Genomic DNA, 26,077 nt, shown 5'->3' with positions numbered 1-26,077 from the left:
AGATCACATGAAATCGTCAACAATCAAATCCAGCTAACTTACTTAGCGAGGTACGAAGAATGGACCCCAAGTACTGCATTATCTTTAGTTACATTGATAATATTTATTTATGGTAAAACAGTGGTGGAATATCGCTGTTGCTTTCGTATAAATTAAGCGGACATACCTGCGTGGCCGCGATCTAATCCTGTTTACATAAAGTAAGCCTGCTCCCGAGCAGGTTTACGCTTACGGATCTGTTGCTATGACAGCAAGTCCCGGATGAGCTTCGGAGAACCGAACGATCCAAGCTCACGCGAAATCGTCAACAATCAAATCCAGCTAACTTACTTAGCGAGGTACGAAGAACAGACCCCTGAACTGCGAGGACCTGCAAGGGAGGATGGCAGCACAAAGGAAGAACCTGGATATAAGAAAGTATTTTTCAAAGAAACCTGTAAGTCACTTAAAGCCAAGTTCACTCAAAAAATGTGTCCGTCATAATAACGTTACAGGCTATGCTAGGCTTTGGCCCACATCAGTCTAAAACTGTATGTAACCATGAATAACGTGTTTTGGAAACTAACTGCACAACAGGGAGCACTATTAGTTATCTCAGTCTCAGAGCAGCATTTCTAATTTTGATCGAAACTGTCAGAGAAAACAGCAGCCTCGAGCAAGCCAGGATATTAGTTTACAGAGGCTGTTAAAATTATATGTCTAACGTGGTCAACAATGACTCAAATGAGATTAAACAATTCTGCTGTATGTCCACCAGGAGAGACTGGACAGTATAGATGTAAAACAAACATGCCAACAGTTTATCTCAATTAACGAGAGGAGAAGGCATGTGTTTGGCTCCTTCACATAGTGGACATTGAGTTGTTGTGTGGGACACCAGGGGCCCGTTCTTCGTGCCTCGCTAAGTAAGTTAGCTGGATTAGATTGTTGACGATTTCGCGTCATCTTGGATCGTTCGGTTCCCCGAAGCTCATCCGGGACTTGCTGCCATAGCAATAGAGCCGTAAGCGTAAACCTGCTCGGGAGCAGGTTTACTTTATGTAAACAGGATTAGATCGCGGCCACGCAGGTATGTCCGCTTCATTTATACGAAAGCAACAGCGATATTCCACCACTGTTTCACCATAAATAAATAACATCAATGTAACTGAAGATAATGCAGCACTTGATCCTGTTATTGATTTCACACAGATACATACAGGTCATTTCCTAAAAAAGGGAAATGTAGCCTACTATTAACATTCTATTACATGTATGTGATTATTACAGATGTAATTCATATTTTAGAGTAGTAATTGTTGTGATATTTTGATACCATGGTAGCATTTACAGGATATTGTTTTATAGTGATATTATACAGGAAAACTGTTACTCAATAAGGCCCATTTACTAGTTGTTTTTCTCTTTCTCTGTGACCCAAGAATTAATGTGTAAGAATCACAGGATGGTACCTCAAGGTCGAAAACACCACAGAGATCACTTCTTTACTCCCATCCTCCCTTCTTTATCTCCTAGAAAAGAGCTTGTTAAAGGCCAGGTGGTTTGTTTCAGAATTCACTAATGAAAGAACTCTGTATTCTATGTCTAGGAGTGTATTTTGCTGGAATGATCATAAATTGTAGCTGAACTGATAAACTACACAAAGGATACTTCTTTGCTCAGAAGGCAGGAAGACGTTTCCTTATTTGGTCTGTACCGGTTTGAACTGAGAATCTGCTGACACACGAACCTTTTTTTTCCTCTATATAAACTGTTGTACTGAATAAACCTTTGAGTTGATTGTGGGAGAGCAACCTGAAACAGTCTATGTATCACTTTGTTCTCCTAACTGCTCCCGGCGCTGTAACTAACCCGCTGAACGGCATACTTGAGCGTTACTTTGAATAATTAGGAATCTTATAAGGAAAGGACAAAACTCTGCTTATTGGTGATCACGCCTCGGAGGAAACCCAATCCACGGATGAACCCGGGACGGAGATTTCTTTCAATTTGGTGTCAGAAGTGGGATCGGCTGACGAAGGTAAATACACGTCTTTAATATTTATATAAGACCGTATTATACCTCTCTCAGTGATCGATCTATAAAAGAAACGGGATATGCTGACGAAGTTTCACTTAGTGATCCAGAGAGATACACTGACGACTTCCTTAGTCCCCGAATAAAGTAAATTAAAAGCAGAAAGACACAGGAAGTTGCCTGTTGTATTGCGAGAAGCTGCTCGTTAAGTGAGAAGTTGCTCACCCAAACAAAAATTGCTAGCAATAAATTTAAAGTAACCTCAGCTGTGCCACAGCAAAATACTAACATAAATCCTTCAAAGCGTGTAAACCCCTCTGGAAATCACTGAACATGGGTAAGAATAATTCAAAAAACTCAGACAGGTCCGAGAAAAAAAATCGAAATTAACTGTAAAACCAAAAAAAAAAAAAAAAAAAATAGAGTCTCAAATAACGGCTCAGTACAACTCTCACTTCCGGTGACGTGTAACCTACGTCCGCGAATCGGTGAAGACTTCCATGATTACGTATCCAGAACATGCGGAAGTACTTACGTGACTGACTTTGTTTACAACTTAAGAACTGTAAGTTCAATGCATTCTAATTTATTTCCGGAGCCCTATCCCGAACGATTATCGCCAGAAAACAGGTCAGTAAAACTGAAGGCCAGTGCAGATACTACCACGAAAGCTAAAAGTGTTAAGATAATGCTGAATTTTGATGTTGAAGGCTCAGAGGAAAGTGAAAAAACGAATGTATGCAGGATCATCCGCTCCAGCACAGCAAGGAAGTTTCAGAGGACGGAAAGATAAGAGTAGAGACGTATGTTTTTATTGTGGAAAAATAGGACACTGGAGGAGGGAATGCAAATCAGCAGCACATAGGTCTCAACCACAAAACACAGGACCAGTTCCTGCCACTAGGCGTCAGCAGAGCTCTTCCAGTCAAGGTAACTGGCAACCACAAGGAGCACGCAATAATGGCTCCACATCTAAGCAGCCTTACAATCCACAAGGTAGACAAGCTAGAGGTGCAAATTTAGCTCAGTTTTCCAGCAGCCGCAGACACCCAGAGCAAAAATGAATTTGTGTATTTCATTTAACACAAAGTGTGAAATGTTTGCTGACACTGATAACAGCTTATGTTTTCTCTGCCTTATGCACCATGGAGAAGGAACAGCCTCTGTGTCAGCTGGACGCCTCAGCAGAGAATGAACTCAACATCCTTTTTCTGGTATTCCACGTCACACACTGTGCCAAAAAAACGTGTACAAATACAACAAGCCACACTTTTGTTTCTCTCACACTGTTCAACAACATGATAACTGCTCACACAAGTGAAGGTCAAACAGTGGTTTTGTCACATAACTCAGACATAGGTTACGACATAACTAAACCATGTCGACACATAGATCTAACCTACCTTATATTGACTTTACACCTCATCACGCACAGCTCATGAAATGCAACAAGCCAGTATATGTCAAGCAATATCCCATTTCCACCGAAAAAGCCGCAGCTCTAGATGTCATCATAGGAGATTTATTGACTATAGGAGTAATAAAGCCCACACTCCTGTCAATCCTGTGCCAAAGCCTAACAAACCTGGCGTATGGCGTTTCATACAAGACTTAAGGCAAATTAATGCAGTCATTATGCCTCTGCCACCTCTCAGACGTTCCCAGCATATTGACATCTATTCCATCCACAGCTATACATTTTACCGTGGTGGACCTGTGTTCCGCCTTTTTCTCAGTACCTGTGCATGAAGACACACAGCCGTTATTTGCATTCACACATAGAAATAAGCAGTACACTTGGACTCGTTTGCCCCAAGGCATGATAGACAGCCCTGCGGCTTTCTCAATGGTGGTCCGTGCTACCCTGGACAGCTTCACTCCTCCGGAGGGCTGTACTGGATGACCTCCTCCTCTGTGCTCCGAGTGAGGAACTATGTCAAACTGCTACACACATGCTTCTCCAGCACCTCCAACAGACTGGCCACAAAGCATCAGCAAAGAAAATGCAGTACTGTCAGACTTCTGTTCAATATTTGGGATTCACACTGTCTCACGGAAAACGTTCCATGACTACAGACAGGGTCAAAGCTGTGACCTCCGTCCCTCGGCCCACTACACAGAAGGAAATGTTGTCCTTCTTAGGCATGGTGAACTATTGCAGACAGTGGATACCAGACTGTTCTTTTCATGACCACATTCTGCGTGACTGTTGTAAAAAAGACAAGCCTCCTCGAATACTGTGGTCCACAGAAATGACTGCCTCTTTCAATTAAAGGGAGTGCTGACCTCCGCCACTCAAAGGTGCTGCCTGTGGATTGTTCAGGGGATGCCGGCCTGCCTGAGGGCGGTAGCAGTTTGCTCTATCATATAAGGGACTGCGAGAAGCTCACACTCTCACATGACACTATTCTACACACCAATCACCAGGTCACGACCATTCTAGCAAACATAACTACACAACATATGACTGCACAACGTCGCTCAGGTTATGAAGCTACACTGACCTCCACAGCAAACCTCACCATAAAAGCGAGCAGCACACCCAATTCGCCAGCACATTTATTGATCCATATGCTGTGTTCTTCTGACCGACAGGATGGCTCAGACAGGCTTGACGATCATGACTGCATGACACGTATACAGGAATCCACAGCACCACGTCCAGATTTAGAACAAACACCTATCCCAGACTCAGCCACGGTTTATGTGGACGGGTCCTGTTCAAGGCCGAATGACAACTCATTTCTTTGTGGCTATTCAGTGGTAACATTGCCTGACATCATACTAGAGGCTCACTCATTACCATTTCACTCAGCACAAAAAGCAGAGCTCATGGCTTTAATACGCGCCTGTGAGCTCCATGTGGATAGGCGTGTGACAATTTACACAGACAGCCGCTATGCGTTTGGCGTCGTACATGACTTTGGCACATTGTGGAGACAAAGAGGATTTAGATCTGCTGATGGAAAACCGATTGCTAATTCTGATCTTGTGCAGAGACTTTTTCAGGCTATACAGCTACCATCGGCCGTTGCAGTTGTTAAAACGAAAGGACACAGTACAGCTGACACAGACGAAGCAACAGGTAATGCCTTAGCAGACGTGACAGCCAAGGCTGCAGCTGCACCACAACTCCCACCTCCACAGGAAGTATTATCTGTGCCCCTACAGTTGCCACTTGTTACACTCCCAGACTATTTAGAAACAAATGTTGATTTAAACTTTATACAAGAGCAGGCCTCTGCATCTGATTACACCTATTGGGAGGATAATGACTGTACCTTAGATGACAGAGATGGCCTATACAAAATTTTGAGGGTTTGATTGCCCTCCCATATTCCCTGATGCCAGTCCTTGTCCGACATTTTCACTGTGTGAGTCATGTCGGACAAAGAGGGGTATTAAATAATGGCAATAAAATCAAAATCAAGATTTGTAATTGAGAAAACATCACATGCAGTAAAAAAGCATATTAGCAACCTGTCTAACATGTGCACGAACTAATGTAGGGAGACCAAAAGCGAAACATCAGCATTTACCACAACCAGATTTTCCATTTCATACATTATGACTCCATCTGCAGTAACCAAATTATCTCCATTTGAAATAAGACTATTTCCAACACCATGGTCAGCTTCCAGAGGGGCACCGCTAGTAGAAGGTGATGTATATTGCATTGTCCGACTATGTTCACAATCTGGTAGAAACACTGAATAATAACTATGCCAAAGTTTGTCTTTCTCAGCCTTTCCCCTCCACAGTTCCACCAGTGGAGACAAGGAGATGCGGTGTTGGTGAAGTCGCTAAAACCAAGGACACTTAGGGAGGCCGCGCGTTTTCCAGCCCCCAGACTGTACTGGCAGTGACGAAGAACCAGCATCCTCACAGACGGACAACCTCAGTGGATTCATGCCAGCAGGGTTAAGACTAGAGCTGGGCGATATGAGATTTTTTCATATCACGATATGTTTTTTTCATTTCAGTCGATAACGATATCTATCACGATATAAGCCAAATAACTATATTTGTAAGATTTAAATGTGCCGTTGCTCACAAGTAAAATGTGAAATAATCAGCAGCTTGTTTTTATTTAAATATTTATTTCCCATAATAAGTTCAACAGGGTAGATGTACTTAAGGAACATGAGACTTTTTCAGATAAATAAAGGCAAATATTGCAAACTACACAAAAGGCAGCCGCTAAAGCGTTTAAGTTTCAAAATAGAACAAATGAAACAGACTAAATTGTCAATTCCACTTAGAAACAAAATATTAATTCTAAAAATAAATCTTAGTTTGTTTTACAGAAGAACAGACAAAACTGACTAACTTTTTTCAATATCAAATAAACTGAGAACTAAAAGGAAATTCTCAATCTCTCCTTGTTGTATAGCTGAGCTTTTCAAACAGTTTTAACAGTTACTTTAGTCTGACAAAAGCCGAATGACGAATTAGCGCTTCCAGTCAGAGACTGAGGCTACGTCCACACGTACACGGGTATTTGTGAAAACGGAGATTTTCCGTTTTCGTTTTAAAAAATAATCCCGTCCACACATAAAGGCAGAAATGAAGGAAAACGCTGCTATGAACATGCCAAAGCAGCAGGTGGCGCTAGATTCCTAACCGTGCCGAAATGTTGGCCAATCAGAAGTCTAGAAGCCTCGGTGGGAAAAAGTAAACAAAGCTGGGGCATAGAAGCAGAACCGAGTCGTATGTGTGGAGGGACAGTAACTGTGTGTATATGTAAGCATTTAAACACTGCAGAGAGTAGAATTAACAGTAACAGTATTGTAGAAATTCATTTCACCGAAACAATAACGTGGCGCACAGTGTGACGCATGCACCAGTTTATTGTATTTCCAGACTTGCTTTCGGCACAATTTACAGTGCACGCTACTCTGTTTTTTGTCAGACTTGAAATAGCCGAAATACCTTCACACTACGGAACTTCTATGGCTCTTCCGTTTGACAATCTCTCCGGCATTGGAACCATCATCTGTTTTCTCTTCGGTCACGCTCGGTTGATTTTTCTAGTCGGCACGCTCATTTCCTCCATTACGCACTGGCTCCATTACCCGCTGGCTGCTTCCCAAACAAACACACGTGCGGCTTGGCACTTGTGCTGTACCTAACAAGTCATGCGACGTGACACTGCGGCTGTGATTGGTTCGGCTCTGCGCTACTTAATTTGGATTGGCTGACCTTTTTTTTTTTTTTTGAGGACAAGAGCAGCGAGGTCTATCGGGATAGCTTAATTTCTCTATCGAGTAAAAGTTATATCGCGATACATATCGTTATCGTTCTATCGCCCAGCTCTAGTTAAGACCAGCCCAACCAGACCATCTCAGGCGTCGGATCAAGCAGACGACGTCTCCGGCGAGCCAACGCCCGGAACCAAAACAAATAAACACACAACGGGTAGATGACATCTCCGGCGAGCCAGCGCCCGGATCCAATCCACCTACACACACGCAATCACTGATTAACACACAACGCCTGAAAGAGCCAAGACTCAGAGAGCTCTTTGATGCTTCACCTGAACAACAACAAGGTACTCAAACATCCAGCAGGAACAGAAAGCCGAGAGTACCACAGGATGTCTAATCTGATAAAGCTAGACTCATTCCATCCTGATAATGGAGAAAATGAAATGCCCATTGTCATCATACGACGCTTATTCTATGTCTCTCGAACCTGGGACCAGGCCAGAAGACGACTGAAGAACTGTTTTTCTTATATATTTAGGTTATTTATCATATCTATCGCATTAACTTTAGGATTTTTCTTTGCTATTTTGTATTGTAGACTGCAACCATGTTCACATTTCTGCAGGTCGTATTTTGCTGACGATACCTCATGCTCTATTTTGCAAGACACCTACTTAATGCACTCCTTACGTTCCCTAAAATCAGTAAATGGCAACATAGACGCCACTAATAAACCATTTTATGCACCCCCTAGAGCAGGAGCTAACGCCTGGTATGAAAATGCCAGAATAGCCGCTCGTGACTTAGGAAACAGTAACTGTTATGTCTGTTCAAAAGGTAACCCAGAACAGGTAATAGTAGGATACCCCATATCCGGTTTCCCCCTCACTGAGGGACTAGAGAAAATCGGCGGAGATAATGCTCTCCTTAAAGACACTTTACAGTTGACTCTGAGCCCTCTCGACTGCTTACTTAGACACACACACACACCAACTAACCCTGAGACTCCATTAGGCGAATTATTGAAGTTATCTAATGACACGGCAGGGACCTGCGCCCCAATGAAACGCCCTAAGACTAGGTTAAAGCCCTCACTACCCCTAGGACAGATCCCTTTCCATTTTAATACTAGTATGATATGTCTGCGCAGACTAAAGTTAACGGGCCCAGACACACACATAGATTATACAAAGGATAACTATACATTCTTCTCTGACTCCCCAGGTGCACGCTGTAATGAGACATGGCTAGCTGTCTCTGTGGCTGAAGTTTTATCATATCTGGAGGAACACACACACAGTTCAAGTTTGAGCGGAGAATCGATCATTGTTCCCCCAGAAGGTGTATTAAATGATACTAACTGGGGGGAGTTAGTTAAATCACACATGGTCACGCGTCTTACTAGAGCAATCCCTAACGGTTATTGGTTGTGCAATAATACTCTTAGACTAGCCTTACCTGTTAATTGGACCGGTACCTGTGGTCTAGTGACCGTTGATGTATGCTGTACTTTCATTCCCAATAATACCGCCCCTAACGGTTCATTCACACAAGCTATGAATAGACTTGAAGCATTGAAGATAGAACTAATTGCCAATACAGGCCACGGTCAGTGGCTAGATAAGTGGCTACAGGACACGTTTGGAAAATGGAAGGAACTAATTGTAGCCTTTGTAACCGTTGCCGCATGTTTTCGATAATTATTGTCTGTTGTGTGATACCATGTATACGCTCTCAGAATTTTTGATATTAAGCTTACTCGAAGGACTAGTTACATTTATGATTTGTTTCACATTTATGATTTGTCTTTATATTATGTTATTACATTCTGTCTTTATACTATGTTATCATTTCATGATAAAAGGGGGGAACTGTTGTGATATTTGATACCATTTACAGGATATTGTTTTATAGTGATATTATACAGGAAAACTGTTACTCAATAAGGCCCATTTACTAGTTGTTTTTCTCTTTCTCTGTGACCCAAGAATTAATGTGTAAGAATCACAGGATGGTACCTCAAGGTCGAAAACACCACAGAGATCACTTCTTTACTCCCATCCTCCCTTCTTTATCTCCTAGAAAAGAGCTTGTTAAAGGCCAGGTGGTTTGTTTCAGAATTCACTAATGAAAGAACTCTGTATTCTATGTCTAGGAGTGTATGTTGCTGGAATGATCATAAATTGTAGCTGAACTGATAAACTACACAAAGGATACTTCTTTGCTCAGAAGGCAGGAAGACGTTTCCTTATTTGGTCTGTACCGGTTTGAACTGAGAATCTGCTGACACACGAACCTTTTTTTTCCTCTATATAAACTGTTGTACTGAATAAACCTTTGAGTTGATTGTGGGAGAGCAACCTGAAACAGTCTATGTATCACTTTGTTCTCCTAACTGCTCCCGGCGCTGTAACTAACCCGCTGAACGGCATACTTGAGCGTTACTTTGAATAATTAGGAATCTTATAAGGAAAGGACAAAACTCTGCTTATCGGTGATCACGCCTCGGAGGAAACCCGATCCACGGATGAACCCGGGACGGAGATTTCTTTCAGTAATTGCAAATTACTTCGTGTAATCAAGATGGGAGACCACGGCTATAAAAGCGAAGGTGGATTTGGGAAGCCTGTCGCAGCCATGTCCTGTCCGTATACGTGAGCAACCCATTGCGGAAGGTGCAAGATTGATAAGGAGAGTCCTCAGAATCCAGCGCATATTGCGGGACAGACAGGATCCTTTAGCTCAGCGCGACAGCGTGCTCATTGAGAGATATCGATATTCCCGTGAGGGTATTATTTACTTAACCAACTTTTTGACGAGGGGGTGCAGGACCACCACCTGTCTTTTGTTGCTCTGCCCTTTTCTTGGTTGCTGTTATGAACAAACAAACAGATTATTTCAGGGTCTCTTTCCAAGAGACGAAAAGCAATATAAGTGATAAATATTACCATTCTGTAGAATATTCTTATATTTCACGTTTACCTGTTCCCATGTTCTAGTGGGTCCTGTTGTGGCTCTAATGTGAAAGGGGATATAATATAACATAATATAATATAATGTAATATAATATTAGATAATATAGTGTAATATAATAAATCTACCCTACCGCCTACTGGTGTTGGCCAGAGGGGCCGATGGCGCGATATGGCAGCCTGGCTTCTGTCAGTCTGCCCCAGGGCAGCTGTGGCTACAACTGTAGCTGCCTCCACCAGTGTGTGAATGTGAGAGTGACTGAATAGTGGTATTGTCATGCGCTTTGGGTGCCTTGAAAAGCGCTATATCAATCCACTCCATTATTATTATTATTGTTATTATTAAATTACTTACGAGTTTAATTTGTCAGCAACTTTCTGCCAGCCCTCTTTCCTTGCTTTTGCAGCCTTGCGTTCTGATTAAACTCTGAAACTCCTGAAATCCCTCACTCAGGAGTTCTTGCTCTGCTGCCGAAAAATACCGAGCGCTCTCCTTCGACATTTTCGCCGACCAATCAGAGGGTTGCCGATCAATGTTTCTACTATCGATGCGTAGCCCCTTTTACGACACCCAGTGATCTCACATTACTTCATCCAGCTGTACTAATCGTCAACAGCAGGTGTGTTCGGGGAACCGGAATAGCGAGCTCAGAGTTAGCGCGATGATTTGGTCTTGGATGTGTCAATTGATCTTGGATGTAGTAAGCGACGTACGAAGAACGGGCCCCAGTAGTCCATGTCTGTTGCTGTAACAGTAGTTCATGTTTGGAATAAAAAAATCCCAGCTCACTGATTTGATAGGAGCAATAGTGCCTAAAATGTTGCATAATTTTGCTGAGAGATCTTTTACTTTGTGCTAATCTTAGATGAGTAGTTTTATGGACAAAACCCACCAGGTCATTCAGTGTTCCCTTAGTGCTAATGTATAAGAGATGTTGGTGTAACTGAAGTAATGTTGTTAAGTCCTTAAAGTCATATTCTTTTATTGTCATGACTGTATTTTTATTTTTGTATGATACCTGATTTATATGGAATATGGCTGAAGTAAATTAAAGTCTAAGATACTTAGTCATTTGTTTAATTGTAATTTAACATTATATAATTCACATATAAAACTATGACTTTTAATTTTAAATGGTTTAACAGCATGTAGAATAGCATATGTAGGCAAGTATATTTCTCCTTTTTTTAAATTTTTTATCAAGAAGCAAAGACAAAAAGGAAAAAAAAAGAAACAGGGCAGAGTTCGGTGGTTGAATCATCCGTCCCCACCAATGCCACAAATAAAGACAACATCTAATTTGCCTGGTTAAACAAAGAGTGCAAGAATTTAATGAAAACAAGAGATCAATTACTAAAGCAGTTCCTGAAAACAGGTCTAACTCTGGATAGACAGAGACTTACTTCAATACGGAACAAAGTAATAAGAAGTTTGAGACAGACCAAAGCAAAAATTTTTATAAATATAATTGAAAGAGCCAAAGGTAATGGTAAAATTATCTGGCAACACTTAAATAAATTACTTGGCCGTCATTCAAACAAAAGTAAAAATACAATTGAACTTTATGTAAATAACTCTATTGTTAGAGAGCCTCTATCTATTGTCAGCAGTGTTGGTCAAGTTACTTGAAAAAAGTAATCAGTAACTAATTACTGATTACTCCCCCCAAAAAGTAATCCCGTTACTTTACTGATTACTTATTTTCAAAAGTAATTAATTACTTAGTTACTTAGTTACTTAGTTACTTTTTAAAAACACGATTTACAACCTGAAGAGGTGATAAAGTGATAGATCTTTCAGCCCAATTCTACTTTTTCTACATAATCCATCATACAAAATGTAATCAAATGGAAAAGTCTCTTTTTTTAACTTGTTTTATCAGTTTTAATCTTTTAACTTTATGCATCAAGCAAAACATTTAATTATATGCAACATTCTCTGACTTGAATAAATTAGTTTAACATTTAAACCTATTTTCTACACATTCCAGCACATAAAATAAAATATTTTTTGTGTTTTCACTCACTCTTTCAAACAGATGCAAGTAAAACACAGCAGAAAATAAATAAAGTCAAAGACTCAGCGGTCCTTTTGCTCTATTTTCACCTGTAAAGCAGGAGCAGGGTAGGCGGAGGGTTACCCTGGTGTAGGTGTGCTGCGGTCAGTTGAAGAATCCGCGCGAGTGTCTCTGTGAGTTTCCCATCACGTCGTAGCTACTCGGTGCTTGCTCGGAAGTTTAGGGGTTTTTTTCGCTGTAAAAAGAAGTTTTCTTCCCACGCACGATGGACGCTAATGTTTTTGTCACTTTTTATGGAATCAAACTCAAAGTAAGGTCAGTACTTCCACACTTTAAACGCTGCACGCTCATACTCTCTCCCGCACTCGATATATTATCCATTGTTGATCTGCACACAGCTGCTGTCACCAACGTCGCACTTGCTTACGTCACTGTCATGAGACATTCTCGCAAAAAAAATCACGGTTTTAGTAACGCAGTAACGCAGCGTTCCTACGGGAAAGTAACGGTAATCTAATTACCGATTTTGCAATAGTAATCCCTTACTTTACTCGTTACTTGAAAAAAGTAATCAGATTACAGTAACGCGTTACAAGTAACGCGTTACTGCCCATCTCTGATTGTCAGTAACTTAAACACCTTCTTTATTTCATCTGTTAAGGAGATCAGTCAGAGCTTTGACTCAGTCGTATGCTCTGATAATGTGAATGATGTTGGTCAAAATTTGTTCACCATCACTCATATTTCAGACACTGAAGTTGCTAAACTAATTACAGGTTTAAAACAATCAAAAGCACTTGATGTATATGGTATTACACAAACTTCCTAAAGGAACATATGGATTTGCTTGTACATCCAACAACTCATGTTTTGAATATGTCTTTCAAACACTCCATTGTTCCAACAGATTGGAAAATTGCTGCAGTTACATCAATTCTCAAAGCAGGTGTGAAGACTGACATTGCTAATTATCGCCCCATAAGCATACTCCCGGTCGTATCTAAAATAGCTGAGAAGTGGGTGGTTAAACTCCTCACTGCTCACCTAGAAAACACCCAACCCTCATTACATCCATTGCAGTTTGGCTTTCGGGCACATCACTCCACAGATACCGCCCTGTGTATGTTAGTGGAGAACTTGAAGAGCTTGCTGGACAAGAGTCCCTGTGTTGGAGCTAGATCTGAAGAAGGCTTTCGACTCTGTAAACCATCAGATATTGTTGTCCAGATTGACTCGGTTTAATACCTCCAGTCAGGCTCTTCAGTGGTTTGCCTCATATCTCTCACACAGGAAACAGTGTGTGGTGTTGGATGGGGTTAAATCTCCATATTTAGACTGTGATACAGGGGTTCCTCAAGGATCTGTTCTTGGGCCCTTATTGTTCTCTCTTTTTATCAATAACTTACCTGAAGTCTGTCCAAATATATTTACTCAAATGTATGCGGATGATGCAGTTATATATACGCAAGCAAATAGTGTTCAGCAGGTGGCAAAAGATCTTACAGCTGCTTTAGCATTAATGCATAGCTGGTAGGGCTGAACGATTATGGAAAATAATCTAATTGCGATTTTTTGCCCCAATATTGCGATTGCGATGCGATTATTTTTTAAGGTCTTTGTCTTCTGTATTATTAAACAAAGACAAGCAATACATCATATAGTATGGCCAATACTATATTACATTAATTTTAAACTGTTCTTTCCTGGAAGACAGACCTCTGTTATGATGACATGAGGTGATGCATGAATTGATGACTGACATTTTTATTTAACTTCTTCAATCACAACAGTATATTTGAACATACACAATAGTTTATTTTTAGCTTACAAACATCTGAGCATAAAGTGCTGACAAGGAACCCTGGTGTAAACATTAAAATGAAAGTCAGTACAATGTGCAGATTGCAGAAATATACATAAAAAAAATCAGTGGCTTTACCACACTCAGTTTTTCGACATCTGTGAACTACTAGACAGTCATTAAATTAAAAAATAATATTAAATAAATAAAGCTAATAAATAAAAAAATACACACATCTTACTGATCTCTGCAGTCAGTAACATTACACATAAAGTGCAAACATAATAGCAATTGTATAAACACACACACAAACACGCCTTTAAAATTTAAAGGCGTGAAATTGGACGGTCTAGCCTTCTGATTAGCGTCACCACTGTCTCGGTGGAGTTTAATAAACTCGGCCGTCTGCTTCTTGCTATCTAAAATATAACCAGACACTGGTGTAAATTCTCGACTGTCTCATACTTCTGTTTAATAAGTTTTCTGTTTGACGTTTAGTCAGCTGTGCGAAAACCAAGGAGGAACCCACCCGGGGGATTAATAAAGTTTTATTTTATCTAATCTAATAACTTTAATCTCAGCCAAACCGATTTACTCACGAACAAACAAAACACTGAAAAAAGCCCAACAATAACATTTTTAGGTTGTCTAAGCGACTTATATATTACGTTTAACCCGAGCAGCGAAAGTCCGCGGTGATCTGAAAATGATGTGCCGGGAGTTGTGCCGTTCTCGGCCGCATCAGTAACCCTCGAGCTCCCGGCTAGCTGTCGAGCTGGTGGGTAGCAGACGCCTCCGAAAACGTCGAAGCACTTTTGCAAATATGGGATATCTTGATAAACCGAGCAGATATTTGATGTTTACACAACTACTTTCTCGCCTGAAAATATGTTAAAAGTTTATTTTGTGATCCAGAAAGATTAGTATGAGTAATTTTAAAACTTAGTAGCGGCCGCCATTGTTGGAAACTGGAGTTTGGCTGGGCCGCGCTATAAATTCTGGGATATGGTAGGCCACGAAGGACACACCCGACCCATCCTTCAAATTCGGGGAAAAGGAGGACGCATTTGTCGGCTACATTCGGAGGAGTCTACGAATTTGGACAGCCTTCGGCGCGTCGCTATGACGTAATCGGTCTACAAATGCGGCCTCAGGAGGATGCAGCCCATGAATTTGGACATATAATATAATCGCAGCCTTTGCGGTTAGAAAATTGCACTTGATCATGTCGCGATATTATCGCAAATGCGATATATCGTTCAGCCCTAATAGCTGGCTGGAGGACTCATGCCTAATGTTGAACACCTCAAAAACTGTATGTATTTTTCAAAACGCCCCTTAAACTTGAAGCAGTCAAAAATATTCCTGGATGGAGTAGAGCTTGAATTAGCTCCAGAATTTAAATATCTTGGGGTCATTCTAGACCCAACATTATCCTTCAAGTCACATAAATAAAGTGTCCCAGGTACTTAAATTTAATAATTGAAATTTTAATCATATAAGTAATAATTTAAATATTAATGTTGCAAAAACTTATTTTTACTCAATGATCATCTCTCATATGGACTATTGTTTGATGTCCTGGTCACTTGCTTGTTCAACGACACTTAAAACTATTGAAAACATTTATAAAAGAAGTTTAAAACTACTTGACAAAAAACCGACTTCCCACCACCACTGTCATGTGTTAAAAAAACATACATTACTGAATTTCAATAACTTAGTGTAACTTAAAAGAGTGTGTTTAATATATAAAGTCTTACACTCCCTTGCTCCACCACCACTAAAGCAGTTCATTAGGCATAAAGAAAGCTTAGACAGGACCACTCAAGCTACAATCCGAGGAGACTTGTTTATACCCCACAGACGGACAGCATTTGGGCAGAACGTCCTCTCTGTCAAGGGAGGCCATCTGTGGAACAGTCTTCCTCAACCCATTAGAGAATGCTCTACACTCAATTTGTTTAAGGCAAAGGTTAAAAACTGGTTATGGACAAATCAAGTGTGTGATCATGTATGAGTTGTATAGTTTTAATGTTTTATTTGGGAACAGAATGGTGTGTATGTGTAAGTTTGGTGATGGAGTTTTTATTATGAATGAATGATGAATTTTTATGTCTATTTTTTATGCTTAAGGACAACAGATGGAAATTAGCCCTTGGCTATAATCTGGCATGTTTACATTCATGTAATTTTTTTTTTACATTTATGTTCATTAACATGCAATGTCCTAAATAAAATAAATAAATAAAACCAAATCTACGCCCAGACAGACTCACAACCAGACACAGTGACACCATGGACAGACAGAGGGAACACAGAGAAGTGGGAGCAGGCAGGCACAGAACAAAACCCTAACGAACAGCAACCCTTAACAAAAGACATAACAGAATAAACAAGAACATAGAATAACATAAAGAAACACAAAACACAGAGTCGTCAGACTCAGGGCCATGACAACACCATTACTTGAAGAGAAGGTATCCTGCTCTCCTTGTGTGTGTACGCTACACAATTCAGCAGTAGCCTAACTCCACTTGAAATAACGCGCGAAGTCAGGATGTAACGTCCAACTCCTTTTAATTAGTGAGTATTTCCTCATGGAGTAAAACTGAAATACAAATAACATAGCTAAAATTAACCTAGCATCATTAGCACAACAAAATTAGATTCCAATACACATCCATTAGCGTTAGCACACAACTACTAAAGTATTCCTCTACAGCAAATATTTCCACAAAATATACATAAAATACAATCCTACAATTCAATACAAATGAAAACTTACAGACGGTGGTGTCGATGGCACAAACAAAAGGCAGATGTCGCTGGATCAAATTTCCCCACATGTGATCCGCTAGGAACTAAACAAACATGGCTGACATCCTATCACTTCCTGAAACTGATTTTCAAAATAAAACGAATTTCAAAATAAAAGTAGCTCATTGCAAAGAGCCCCTATATTGCAATACATTAAGAGCGGAACAGAAGGTATTTTATCGAACTGGTGTTAATCACATGTGAACAGCAACTCTGCCAGTCTGCCGTCAGGTAACTCCTCTCTAGACCTCTAGCTCCCCCTACAGTCTGGGCATATTAACAACATCAAACACTGATACTAAGCAAATATGCATTTGCTGTTATCATTACACCATCCCTTTTTAAAAATATAATAATTCTACTTTCATAAACATAAACTATCTCTCCTTTTACTTGTTAAACCAAGCTTTGTCAATAAAAGGTTAAAAGCACAAGTAGTTTTCAACAATCATAATCAGTTCAACACCAGTACACAATTATAGTGCAACTTGTGTAAATACTATGACAATATTATCTTCCAAACAACGTATCAACACCTCTGTTCAATCAGTCTCATAGGTGGCTTTACTTGTCTTACAGATCTTCTGTGTTTGTTCTTATGTATGTGTAGCTGTTCCAGGTGATAGTATCTCCAGTGTGTGTTGGGGTTGTTCATCAGCCTCCAACCTCTATTCTACTCTACATGTCCGGAAGATCTTGGCGATTTTGTCTTCGAATAGCATTATCTTCTGCCTGAATGATGTATGATTTGGTTGAGCTTCCTTTGGAACATTTGCTTTGTGGCGTTGTGCGGTATACTAGCAGGCTTTGTTAGAAGTCAGTACTACTGTCTCTTGCCTTGCTCAGCAGCCTCTTCACTGTTTGGACTGACTTTTCCACTTGTCAATTAGATTGTGGGTAATGCAGGCTTGATGTTGTGTGAACAAAGTCCCATTCCTTGGCAAACTGTCAAAACTTAATATTTGCTTCACATAAACATAGTCATTAATTCCCTCTTACTTTTGCTGTTTTGCTTTCACCACGATAAAAATCACACCTCACATCTGCACAGCTCTCTCTCTCTCTCTCTCAGTGTGCTTCAAGAACAGTTTCCCATCTAAAAATCTCTGTTTCCTGCATTATTCTCTTGCTTATTACCAGTGATGGGAATAACGTTACTAACAGCATAATTTTTTTCAGTAATGAGTAATCTAGCTAATTACTATTTCTATTGTTACAACGCCAGTACTGTTACTAACAAGAAAATGTGGTGCGGTGGCGTTACTATTTTTCAACAAACAGACGGTTGAAGCTGTGTTCAGCTTACCACATCTTATATCAGTTACACGGAAGTAGCTGTAAGTAATCTGGGCGCTACAGCTTTAAGCAGCTGCGCGCGCTCCCGCAGACGGCAATCACTTTCTGGCATACGATCACTTTTTGGCAAAACACCTGTAGCTAGGGGGCAAAACAATTGCATGAGTGCTGTTGTTTGACTGAGGAAGAATAAAGTAGTCGTGGTAAGCCAATCACATGATCACTTCAAGATGACAAAGCAACAATGTGATAAATACCAGGTTTTAAATTGTGTAGATAGGCCACGTAAAACCAGAGTCATGATAAAAATATGTTTACGCGTGTTTTTTCCTCAATAGTTTCGTCACGTTTATTGTCTAAGCTAAGGACAGAGCTAGCAAGCACTCTCTGCTTATGATCAAAAAATAAAAAAACAAAACAAAAAACATCCAGTTCGTGTTGACTAATCAAAAATGATATGGCAACATGACATTTGGTTGTTTAGAAAGAGGGTTAAGTTTTAGGAGTGATGGTGAGAGAGAGAGAGAGAGAGAGAGAGAGAGAGAGAGAGAGAAAGAAAGACAGCAGAAAAAGAGAGAGAGTGAGTTTTAAGAAGTGAGAGATTTGTGACGTTTACCGTGTTTGGAGTGTGTAGTTAATGTGTTGCCTTTTGTAGTTAGTGTGTAGTGTTGTGTGTCAGAACAATGGGGCGACTGCTGTCTCCAGGTAAAAAACAATGGGCCAGCTTGTATATTTTATATGTATATTTTATATGCTTGTAGTGATGGTGGTAGCACTCATGTTCATGCAGGTGACAATGCTTGTGGTCGTGGCCCAGAGCCAGCTCATGGTCATCCTCGTAGGTGTGCACGCCTTCAGCATTCTTGTAGCCATCTTCATAACAACAGTACAGAGTGTGACTTTTATTTTTTAAATCTTCTGTTAGAACACTATTACAGCTTAAAATGAGAGGTGTGGGTGCTGTGACTGAGAATCTGGACAGCATAAACCACAGTAGAAAATCTATGTTTGCTAAACTTTCTTTGCAGTTGAAATGTTTACTTTAAACAATATTATATTTTAAAGAGGCCAGAAATGTGTGCCCTTGTGTAATCAAAACAAATGGGTAGTTTCATATCTAGTCTTGGCAGAGACTAACTTGAAGCTTTATTTGTGAAGAGCAAGTTAGCTAGCTAGTACTGCTAACATGAGCATAAAAGGGTGGGGCTAACTGCAGTGATGCTAGCATTAACCGTGTTAGCACGTTACCTTAAACAGTTGGTTAGTCCACAGGTGTACACTCAGAGGTTCAGCTATTTATTTCATTGCAGAGAAGCTGAATCAATACTTCAGCTAGTTCCCAAATTTTTAAAACAAGTACCTGTACTTCTTCTCAGCTACAGAATGTCTTTACCTTTTGTCACCTGTATTCAATTTTTAAGGTGCCACAAATTTTTAACTCCACAGCATGCTGATTTATGGCAAGGTTTCAGTTGTAACCTATATGGGAATTGCTTGGTTGGTGCAAAAAATATTAGCAGCCTTTTGCCAAAGCAAATCAGTTGTTTAGTGGAATCTATGAAAAAATGTGCATTTAAAACATTTTTTTTGCTCTAGGACATGAAACGGTAAGATTGACTCATGCAAGCAGTCCTTTACTGACAATGTGTTTAATGTAGAAAAATGCAATGCCAAATAGTTTTCCTTCTTTTCATTACACTTGAGCCTTTGTGTGTGTATTTAAAAACAGTTTTATAGGCTTTATGAACTGGCTGCAGCTGGCTTGAATTCGAGGTCTTTAGTGAAGAGTTCATCCACATTTTTATGCTTTCCCGCTGTGGTGGGGCACTGGGCAGAGACTGATTTTGGGAAAGGCTCGATGGTGGGCTCCATCTGTCCAGGAATTTGAGGGTCGGGTTTAAGTGGGAGAGTGACTCCAACTCCAGGGCCACCAACTGGGACATCAGGGAAGGAAGGCAGAGTCACAGGCTGGCCCAAGGCGGGCAGGACTATCACTGTTCCCTGTGGTTCATCGTGGGGTGCGTTCTCATGTTCGTGCTCGTGGTGATGGTGGTGGTGCTCGTGTTCATGCAGGTGACCGTGCTTGTGGTCATGGTCCAGAGCCAGCTCATGGTCATGTTCATGTGTGTGCACACCTAGAGCATGCTTATAGTCGTGGTGGTGACTGGGAGAGTCACCGCTGTGGTTGTGTGCCTTGGCGTGATGAGTGTGCACGTGATCGTGATTCAGACCGTGGTCATGGGAGTGGTCATGAGCGTGCCTGTGGGCGCTGCCTGTGGCATGGTCATGTGTGTGGTGGTGATCACGGTCATCAGTGTGGTTGTGGGTGTGGCCATGATGAGAGTGGCATTTTGTGTGATCGTTTGCGTGGTCGTGTGTTTGGTCTTGGTCGTGGCTGTGTGAGTGTGTGTCATTGTGGCTGTGGTCAGTCTCTCCGCCCAGCAGGTGTAGCTTCTTCTCTCTCTCAGCAGCCTGGAGAAGAGATAAAGAGTGTAGGATATTAAAGAGTGAACAGTGTATTATAGATTTGCAACCTCTAATGGCCATGTGAATAAAATATGGTCTGGTGCTTCCATCTTCAGATTTTCAAGGCCCACTTAAGTCCTGAAAATAACAAACAGCAATTCTGGCCTCCATAGCTATGGTCTCCCTTCACGACAACAGTACAGAGTGAATTTTATTTTTTAACTCTTCTACCTGGACAGTTAGAGCTTCAAAATAGAGGTGTACCAGGTGTGACTGAGAATTTTGACAGGCTAAAGCACTGTAGCAGATCTGTTTGCTAAACTTTAGGGGAACGGTGTTAACAAAACTTTGGATGTGTCCATCTGATTCTGTAGTTTTAAAAAAACACATCCTCATTGGAATTATACAGCAAAGACATGTATAAACAGTTTGTGTTAATTTAGTGAGTTCCAAAATTAAAATCACACAATCCACCAATCATCCTTTTTTTTCTTATGCTGTAAAAAGACATTGAAGGTAAACAGCGAAACCATCTAAAAGAGTCTCACCTCAGGCTCATAGATCTCACAGGCTCCCTCAATCTTCTCATCGCCATTGAGAGCGTGGAAGAGGGATGCCTTACAGAAACCCTTGTGCTGAGGAGAGAAAAAGAAGAAAAAGTAAGAGTGCAATAATTATGCCTGTGGTTTTACTACAGTATAAAGGCCTTTACATGTACAGTTTGTGCAAATGTTTCTTGTTTTAAAAATACTTTTGGACAAATTTTTTTGGATCAAGTTCAGTTTTTCTGATTCTCGCGTGTGAATTAACAGATTGGACCAATCAGACCACTGCATTTGGCAAGTGTGCTTGCAGCTCAAAGGCATACCAGTACAGAATATACAATGATATGGTAATAGGTTTTTAATTCTAAGCAGTATGACCCAGAGCAGCATGCTCTGGGTCATACTGCTATCTGAAAAATATTTCTCTGTCTCCTCAGGTGTGGTCTACCCACAAGAGCTCAGACTTCCTTACTGACGTCCGGAATTATGTACAAAAGCAGCTGTGATGCAGCTTCACCTCTTGGATTAAAACAAGAAATTCTTTTTGCTGCTGCCTTCTATTTAGAATTGGATGATGTCCAGAATGGACAGCACAGTGGCATGGTTAGCACTGTTGCCTCACAGCAAGAAGGTCCTGAGTTTAATTCCACCATCAGGCCAGGGTCTTTCTGTGTGGAGTTTGCATGTTCTCCCCGTGTTTGCGAGGGTTCTCCTCCCACAGTCCAAAGACATGCACTTTGTGGGGATAGGTTAATTGAAAAGTCTAAATTGCCCATAGGTGTGAGTGCAAATGGTTGTCTGTCCCTGTGTGTTAGCCCTGTGTCAGACTGGCAACCTGTCAAGGGTGTACCCTGCCTCTTGCCCTACGACAGCTGGGATAGGCCCCACACCCCCCGCGACCCTGAAAAGGGTAAGCAGAAGCGAATGTATTTCTGGATGAATCCAGAATCTCAGTTTCTTCATTTTCTTGTTTAGAAACCTTACGACCAACTCATCGTCACTTGATGCCATTACACTACAAATTTGCATCTGAAAACTTTGTAGTTTTACGTTGTTTTTTCTAAACTAGGCAAACTAAATATCAAAGTAATCTCCTGCTGTCATACACAAGCCACTGATATGAAGCTAGAACATACTAAGCTTTGAGCAGCAAATGAAGGTCTTTTCCTTGCACTGTTAGAAAGTAAAACAATCCCCTGATGGAGAAGGTGAGTTGAACTTGATTTCATTTGAGAATAAACAGGGCAAAACCTAGTAGATGAAAGATTAATAAAAGACTCACAGCAAACTCGCATTTCATGGGGGGGCAAGGTTCATCTGCTCCTGCCCTCTGGGGGCAAGTGGTCTCCTGGATGGCGTATTCCACATGGTACTTCCTACCTGCAACAACCTGGACGCACAAAGACACAGAGAGAAAGGAAAAGCCCAAATTAAGGAAGAGACTTGATATAAAATCATGTGTGAGAATTGAGGCAGCATAGTTAGTGATGTTCTGTGGCGGTGTGGGATACAGCAAAGTTTTGGTATAGAATACATTTTAATAACCACTAAATTACGGTGATTCTTTTTTCACACAGTAACTAGTTAACAGAATGACCATTGGCAAGTCTGGAGGTGGTGTAGCGCCCCCTGTCACGAAAGTAAGACATAGTCCAAATGCAAAAAAATGAAAAAGATTAAAGTTTTAAAAAAATATTTTAAGCACTATTCTTGTTCTTATTTTTGTCAGAAATATGTGATTAAGGAAGTTGTGTGAAATTTTCCCGTTCTGTTTAATTAAATTAAATCAATTTTAATTCAGTTTTTTTATATAGCCTCAAGGCATTTTATATTGTAAGGTAGACCTTTCAAAAATACAGAGATAACCCCAGTAATGAAATCACCAGTGGGAAGGAAAAACTCCCTTATAACAGGAAGAAACCTCCAGCAGAATCAGGCTCAGGGAGGGGCGACCATCTGCCGTCACTATTTGGGGAGACAAACAAATTAGCTTTGTTTCTTCTGTTTTCTGTCTGTTTCTTCTTGGCTGCTGGGCTGTGGTCTGGTAGTTTCAAAACTGAGATACTTTTTAGTGCAATATTAGAATGTGACAAGATGAATGGAAAACTGTATACATTTTATTTCTTAGAACCTGGAACCTCTATACGTTGCTCCACTTTGTCCCTTCCTGCAGCCTGCATAGTTCTGCTTAGTGCTGCTGAGTCATGTGACCGCAGGTCAACGAAACACAGCAGAGCAGGGAAGAGTGGGTGGAGCAGAATCAGAATCAGAAAGGGTTTTATTGCCAAATGTTGAGCGGGTTTACAACATTAGGAAATTGCTGTTAGGAAATGTGTCTTAATGTAAGTACCAGAGTACCATTACAGTAGTAGTAGTACCAGATTAGGTATGGATACAGTCAGTATAAGTCCAGGCAGAGCAGTGCCACTACCATAAACATTTATGTGCCTCCTTTCTGTTTATACCAGATTTGGTAGAAAACTTTATGAAATATTATACAGTTTATGCAAACTTTACTTACAGGCTACTGTAGTTGTTTAATCTAATTTTTGCGTAGGAGCTTCTCTGTGTGTTTCCATTAAATTTGATGGTGTAAATTTGTAAAGGGGAATTCTGCCACCTTATTCTCAGCCTTGACAGTGCATGATGAGAATATATATCTATACAATAAAAGAGCCGAGGATACATTATGTCACACATCTTAATTTTGATCTCCCTACCTGTGAAGTAGCACGGGAGATTTTGAGCAGAGCAAAACGATTGGCCAGCCCACTCTGCTGATTGAACTTCTCCAGAGACTGAGTCACAGCCTTCTGAACTTTATCATGATTATGGTCAGTTAAATCTGGACAGCCACCACAGGACTGATGCACCCTACCTGCAGGAATTGAGCAGAACAAAAAGTCATTTTAATTATGAAGAGACTGCTGCACTCCACAAAAACATGTTTTAAGTCTGGACCTTGATGTCTTTTTAGATATAATGGTTGAATTTGAATGAAAACCACAATCACTTCTTTTTGATACGTGTAATATTTTTCATACCTGGTCTGATAGCACACTTGTATTTGTAGAGACGAACCACTCTGTGTACCTTACTGATGAAGATAGCAGCTTTGCACTGTCCATATACCTGCAAACACAATACAATACATGATGTTAGTGTACTGCTTATACATACAGCATCACATTCGCAAAAGAGTTTATTTAGATTTTTTTTATACCTTTTTATAAATTAGTTGAAAGAACAATGACAATATCTTGTGATACTAAATATCTTTATTCACCTGCCAACTTATGAACTATTGCTTATGGAACACAAAACTAAGATGCTCACTATGTTAAAAAAGAAAGATTTAAGATTGTAAGAAAGCCTTAAGCAGAACACAAGAGACAGTAATAAAAACAATCAGGACTAACACATGTATTAATTACATACGCAAACAGATTTTTGGTAAACTTGTTGATGAGAATTTGCACATGCAGTGTTTGTGTGTGTTTTTTCTAACCTGCGTATTGCCACTACGAATGTCACAGCTCTTCCAGTCCCTCTTGCTGAGAACGCTGCAGTTGGTCTCCACAACATCCAGATTCAGGTAGAAGACCACACCATTCTCTCCCTGTAAAACACACAAATTTAATCAATCATTATGTACAGTCAATAAAACGCTAATGGAATTTATTTTCAGTGGTTACTCGTTTAATTTATGTTCTGATCTTTCACATGGTCATTTGTTTTTCACGTAATTTGCCTAACATGGCATCCCCCCCTCAAAAAACCCCCCCAAAACAGTCTGACTTGTCGTACTTACTTAAAACATTGGTTTAATTTGTTTTTGTTGTCTCATTTGGTCCAATCACAGTGAAAAGTTTTTGGAACATATTTGTTTCATGAAAATGTTTCTAACTGACTTTTTCTCCAGATTTTTAGTCAAATCACTTTATGATTTGACTAAAAATGCCAAAATACACAGTAATGCCAAAATACACTGAACTTCTCTGGACTCTGCTAGAAAGTAATTCTGCCTTAAACAGCTCTGGTCTACCACACAGTAATAATACTGCAAGCTCAGCTTACATGTCTCTTTATGTGGGCATTGGACAGGCGGTGCAGACTGAAGATGTAGCCCTCCTTTCTGTTCTGGTTGATTTTGGTAAGAGCCAGTTCAGCAGCTGCTTTTGTTGAAGCATCTTCACATGAGCCTGGTTCTATGCCACCACGCTCCACTGGTGCACCATTGATGGTCACACAACCCAACGCCAGCAGCAGCGATAACAGCACGCAGGTCTTCATGGTAAAGGCCTGGGACGACTCTCTCTCTTTAACACCGATGTGCAGAGACGGAGAGGTCACATTTTATATCCTGCTACTGTTTAAGTCCCCCCCATTCCACCCACACACACCTCTTGTCAATGGTAAATATGACCATTGATCCCTACCTCTCAAAAAGTCATGCTCACCTAGCATCCAGACAAACATTTACAGTGCACACTTGCACAACGGAGCTTATCAGTTGTTAGATAATCACTCATGCAATCGATCTTTTCTTTTGGATCAGCGTGTGCAACCAGTTTGTTGAAGGTCATATGATCTACTCTCGGCACTGAGTTAAATCAAGGACAAAGCTTAATGTTTGTTCAATAAAAACAGCAAAAAGGTAAAAAATGATGGCGAGTAATCAAAGCAGCAACTAATCTCACAATGCTATCCTATAGTTGAGCATGCATTTACAACTTGGTGGGATCTGAGGTCAGAGGAGACTGGACAGAACACACACAGAGCACATGAAAGATAAGATCACACATATGAAAATACATTTAAAAATTATAAACTGAATCTTACATTCAATATCATAAATAGAAACTGAAACTGAACACAGTATACTTTTCTTATTAACAACACTAGAGCTAGCTATTCATTCTTTCTTCATTCTTT

The 26,077-nt window shown here is 40.4% G+C and overlaps 2 protein-coding genes across 2 annotated transcripts in view; both read right to left on the bottom strand.

The window, feature by feature from the left end:
- The window catches only part of LOC143412331 (uncharacterized), a 28,655-nt gene extending 11,525 nt beyond the window's left edge, over positions 1 to 17,130 (bottom strand). Inside the window, exons 1-2 of the mRNA XM_076876067.1 lie at positions 16,804 to 17,130; positions 16,485 to 16,626 (exon numbers count right to left, since the gene is read on the bottom strand). The gene's annotated coding sequence lies outside the window, so the exon portion shown is untranslated. The remainder of the gene's footprint in view (positions 1 to 16,484; positions 16,627 to 16,803) is intronic.
- A 2,634-nt stretch (positions 17,131 to 19,764) lies between these two features.
- Positions 19,765 to 25,486, bottom strand: LOC101486752 (uncharacterized). Its single transcript, XM_004567358.6, has 7 exons — positions 25,220 to 25,486; positions 24,651 to 24,761; positions 24,187 to 24,274; positions 23,863 to 24,020; positions 22,425 to 22,532; positions 21,146 to 21,232; positions 19,765 to 20,603 (listed from the first exon to the last, which is right to left on the bottom strand). The coding sequence occupies exons 1-7, from the start codon at positions 25,433 to 25,435 to the stop codon at positions 19,872 to 19,874; spliced, it is 1,500 nt and encodes a 499-aa protein (XP_004567415.1). The 5' UTR covers positions 25,436 to 25,486; the 3' UTR covers positions 19,765 to 19,871.
- Positions 25,487 to 26,077: the final 591 nt, after the last annotated feature.

The sequence above is a fragment of the Maylandia zebra genome, linkage group LG17 (assembly GCF_041146795.1).
Source record: "Maylandia zebra isolate NMK-2024a linkage group LG17, Mzebra_GT3a, whole genome shotgun sequence".
Classification (NCBI taxonomy): Eukaryota; Metazoa; Chordata; class Actinopteri; order Cichliformes; family Cichlidae; genus Maylandia; species Maylandia zebra.
Note: the sequence above shows the minus strand (reverse complement) of the source record. Positions and strands in the feature narration are given on the sequence as shown.

What these genes read in the sequence shown, in the direction of transcription:
- LOC101486752 (XM_004567358.6), bottom strand. Translation starts at nt 25,435, where the DNA reads ATGAAGACCTGCGTGCTGTTATCGCTGCTGCTGGCGTTGGGTTGTGTG. An exon ending in CAAGTGTGCTATCAGACCAG is followed by an intron (nt 24,021 to 24,186) that starts GTATGAAAAATA and finishes CAATTCCTGCAG; the next exon opens with GTAGGGTGCATCAGTCCTGT. An exon ending in GTGAGATCTATGAGCCTGAG is followed by an intron (nt 20,604 to 21,145) that starts GTGAGACTCTTT and finishes TCTCTTCTCCAG; the next exon opens with GCTGCTGAGAGAGAGAAGAA.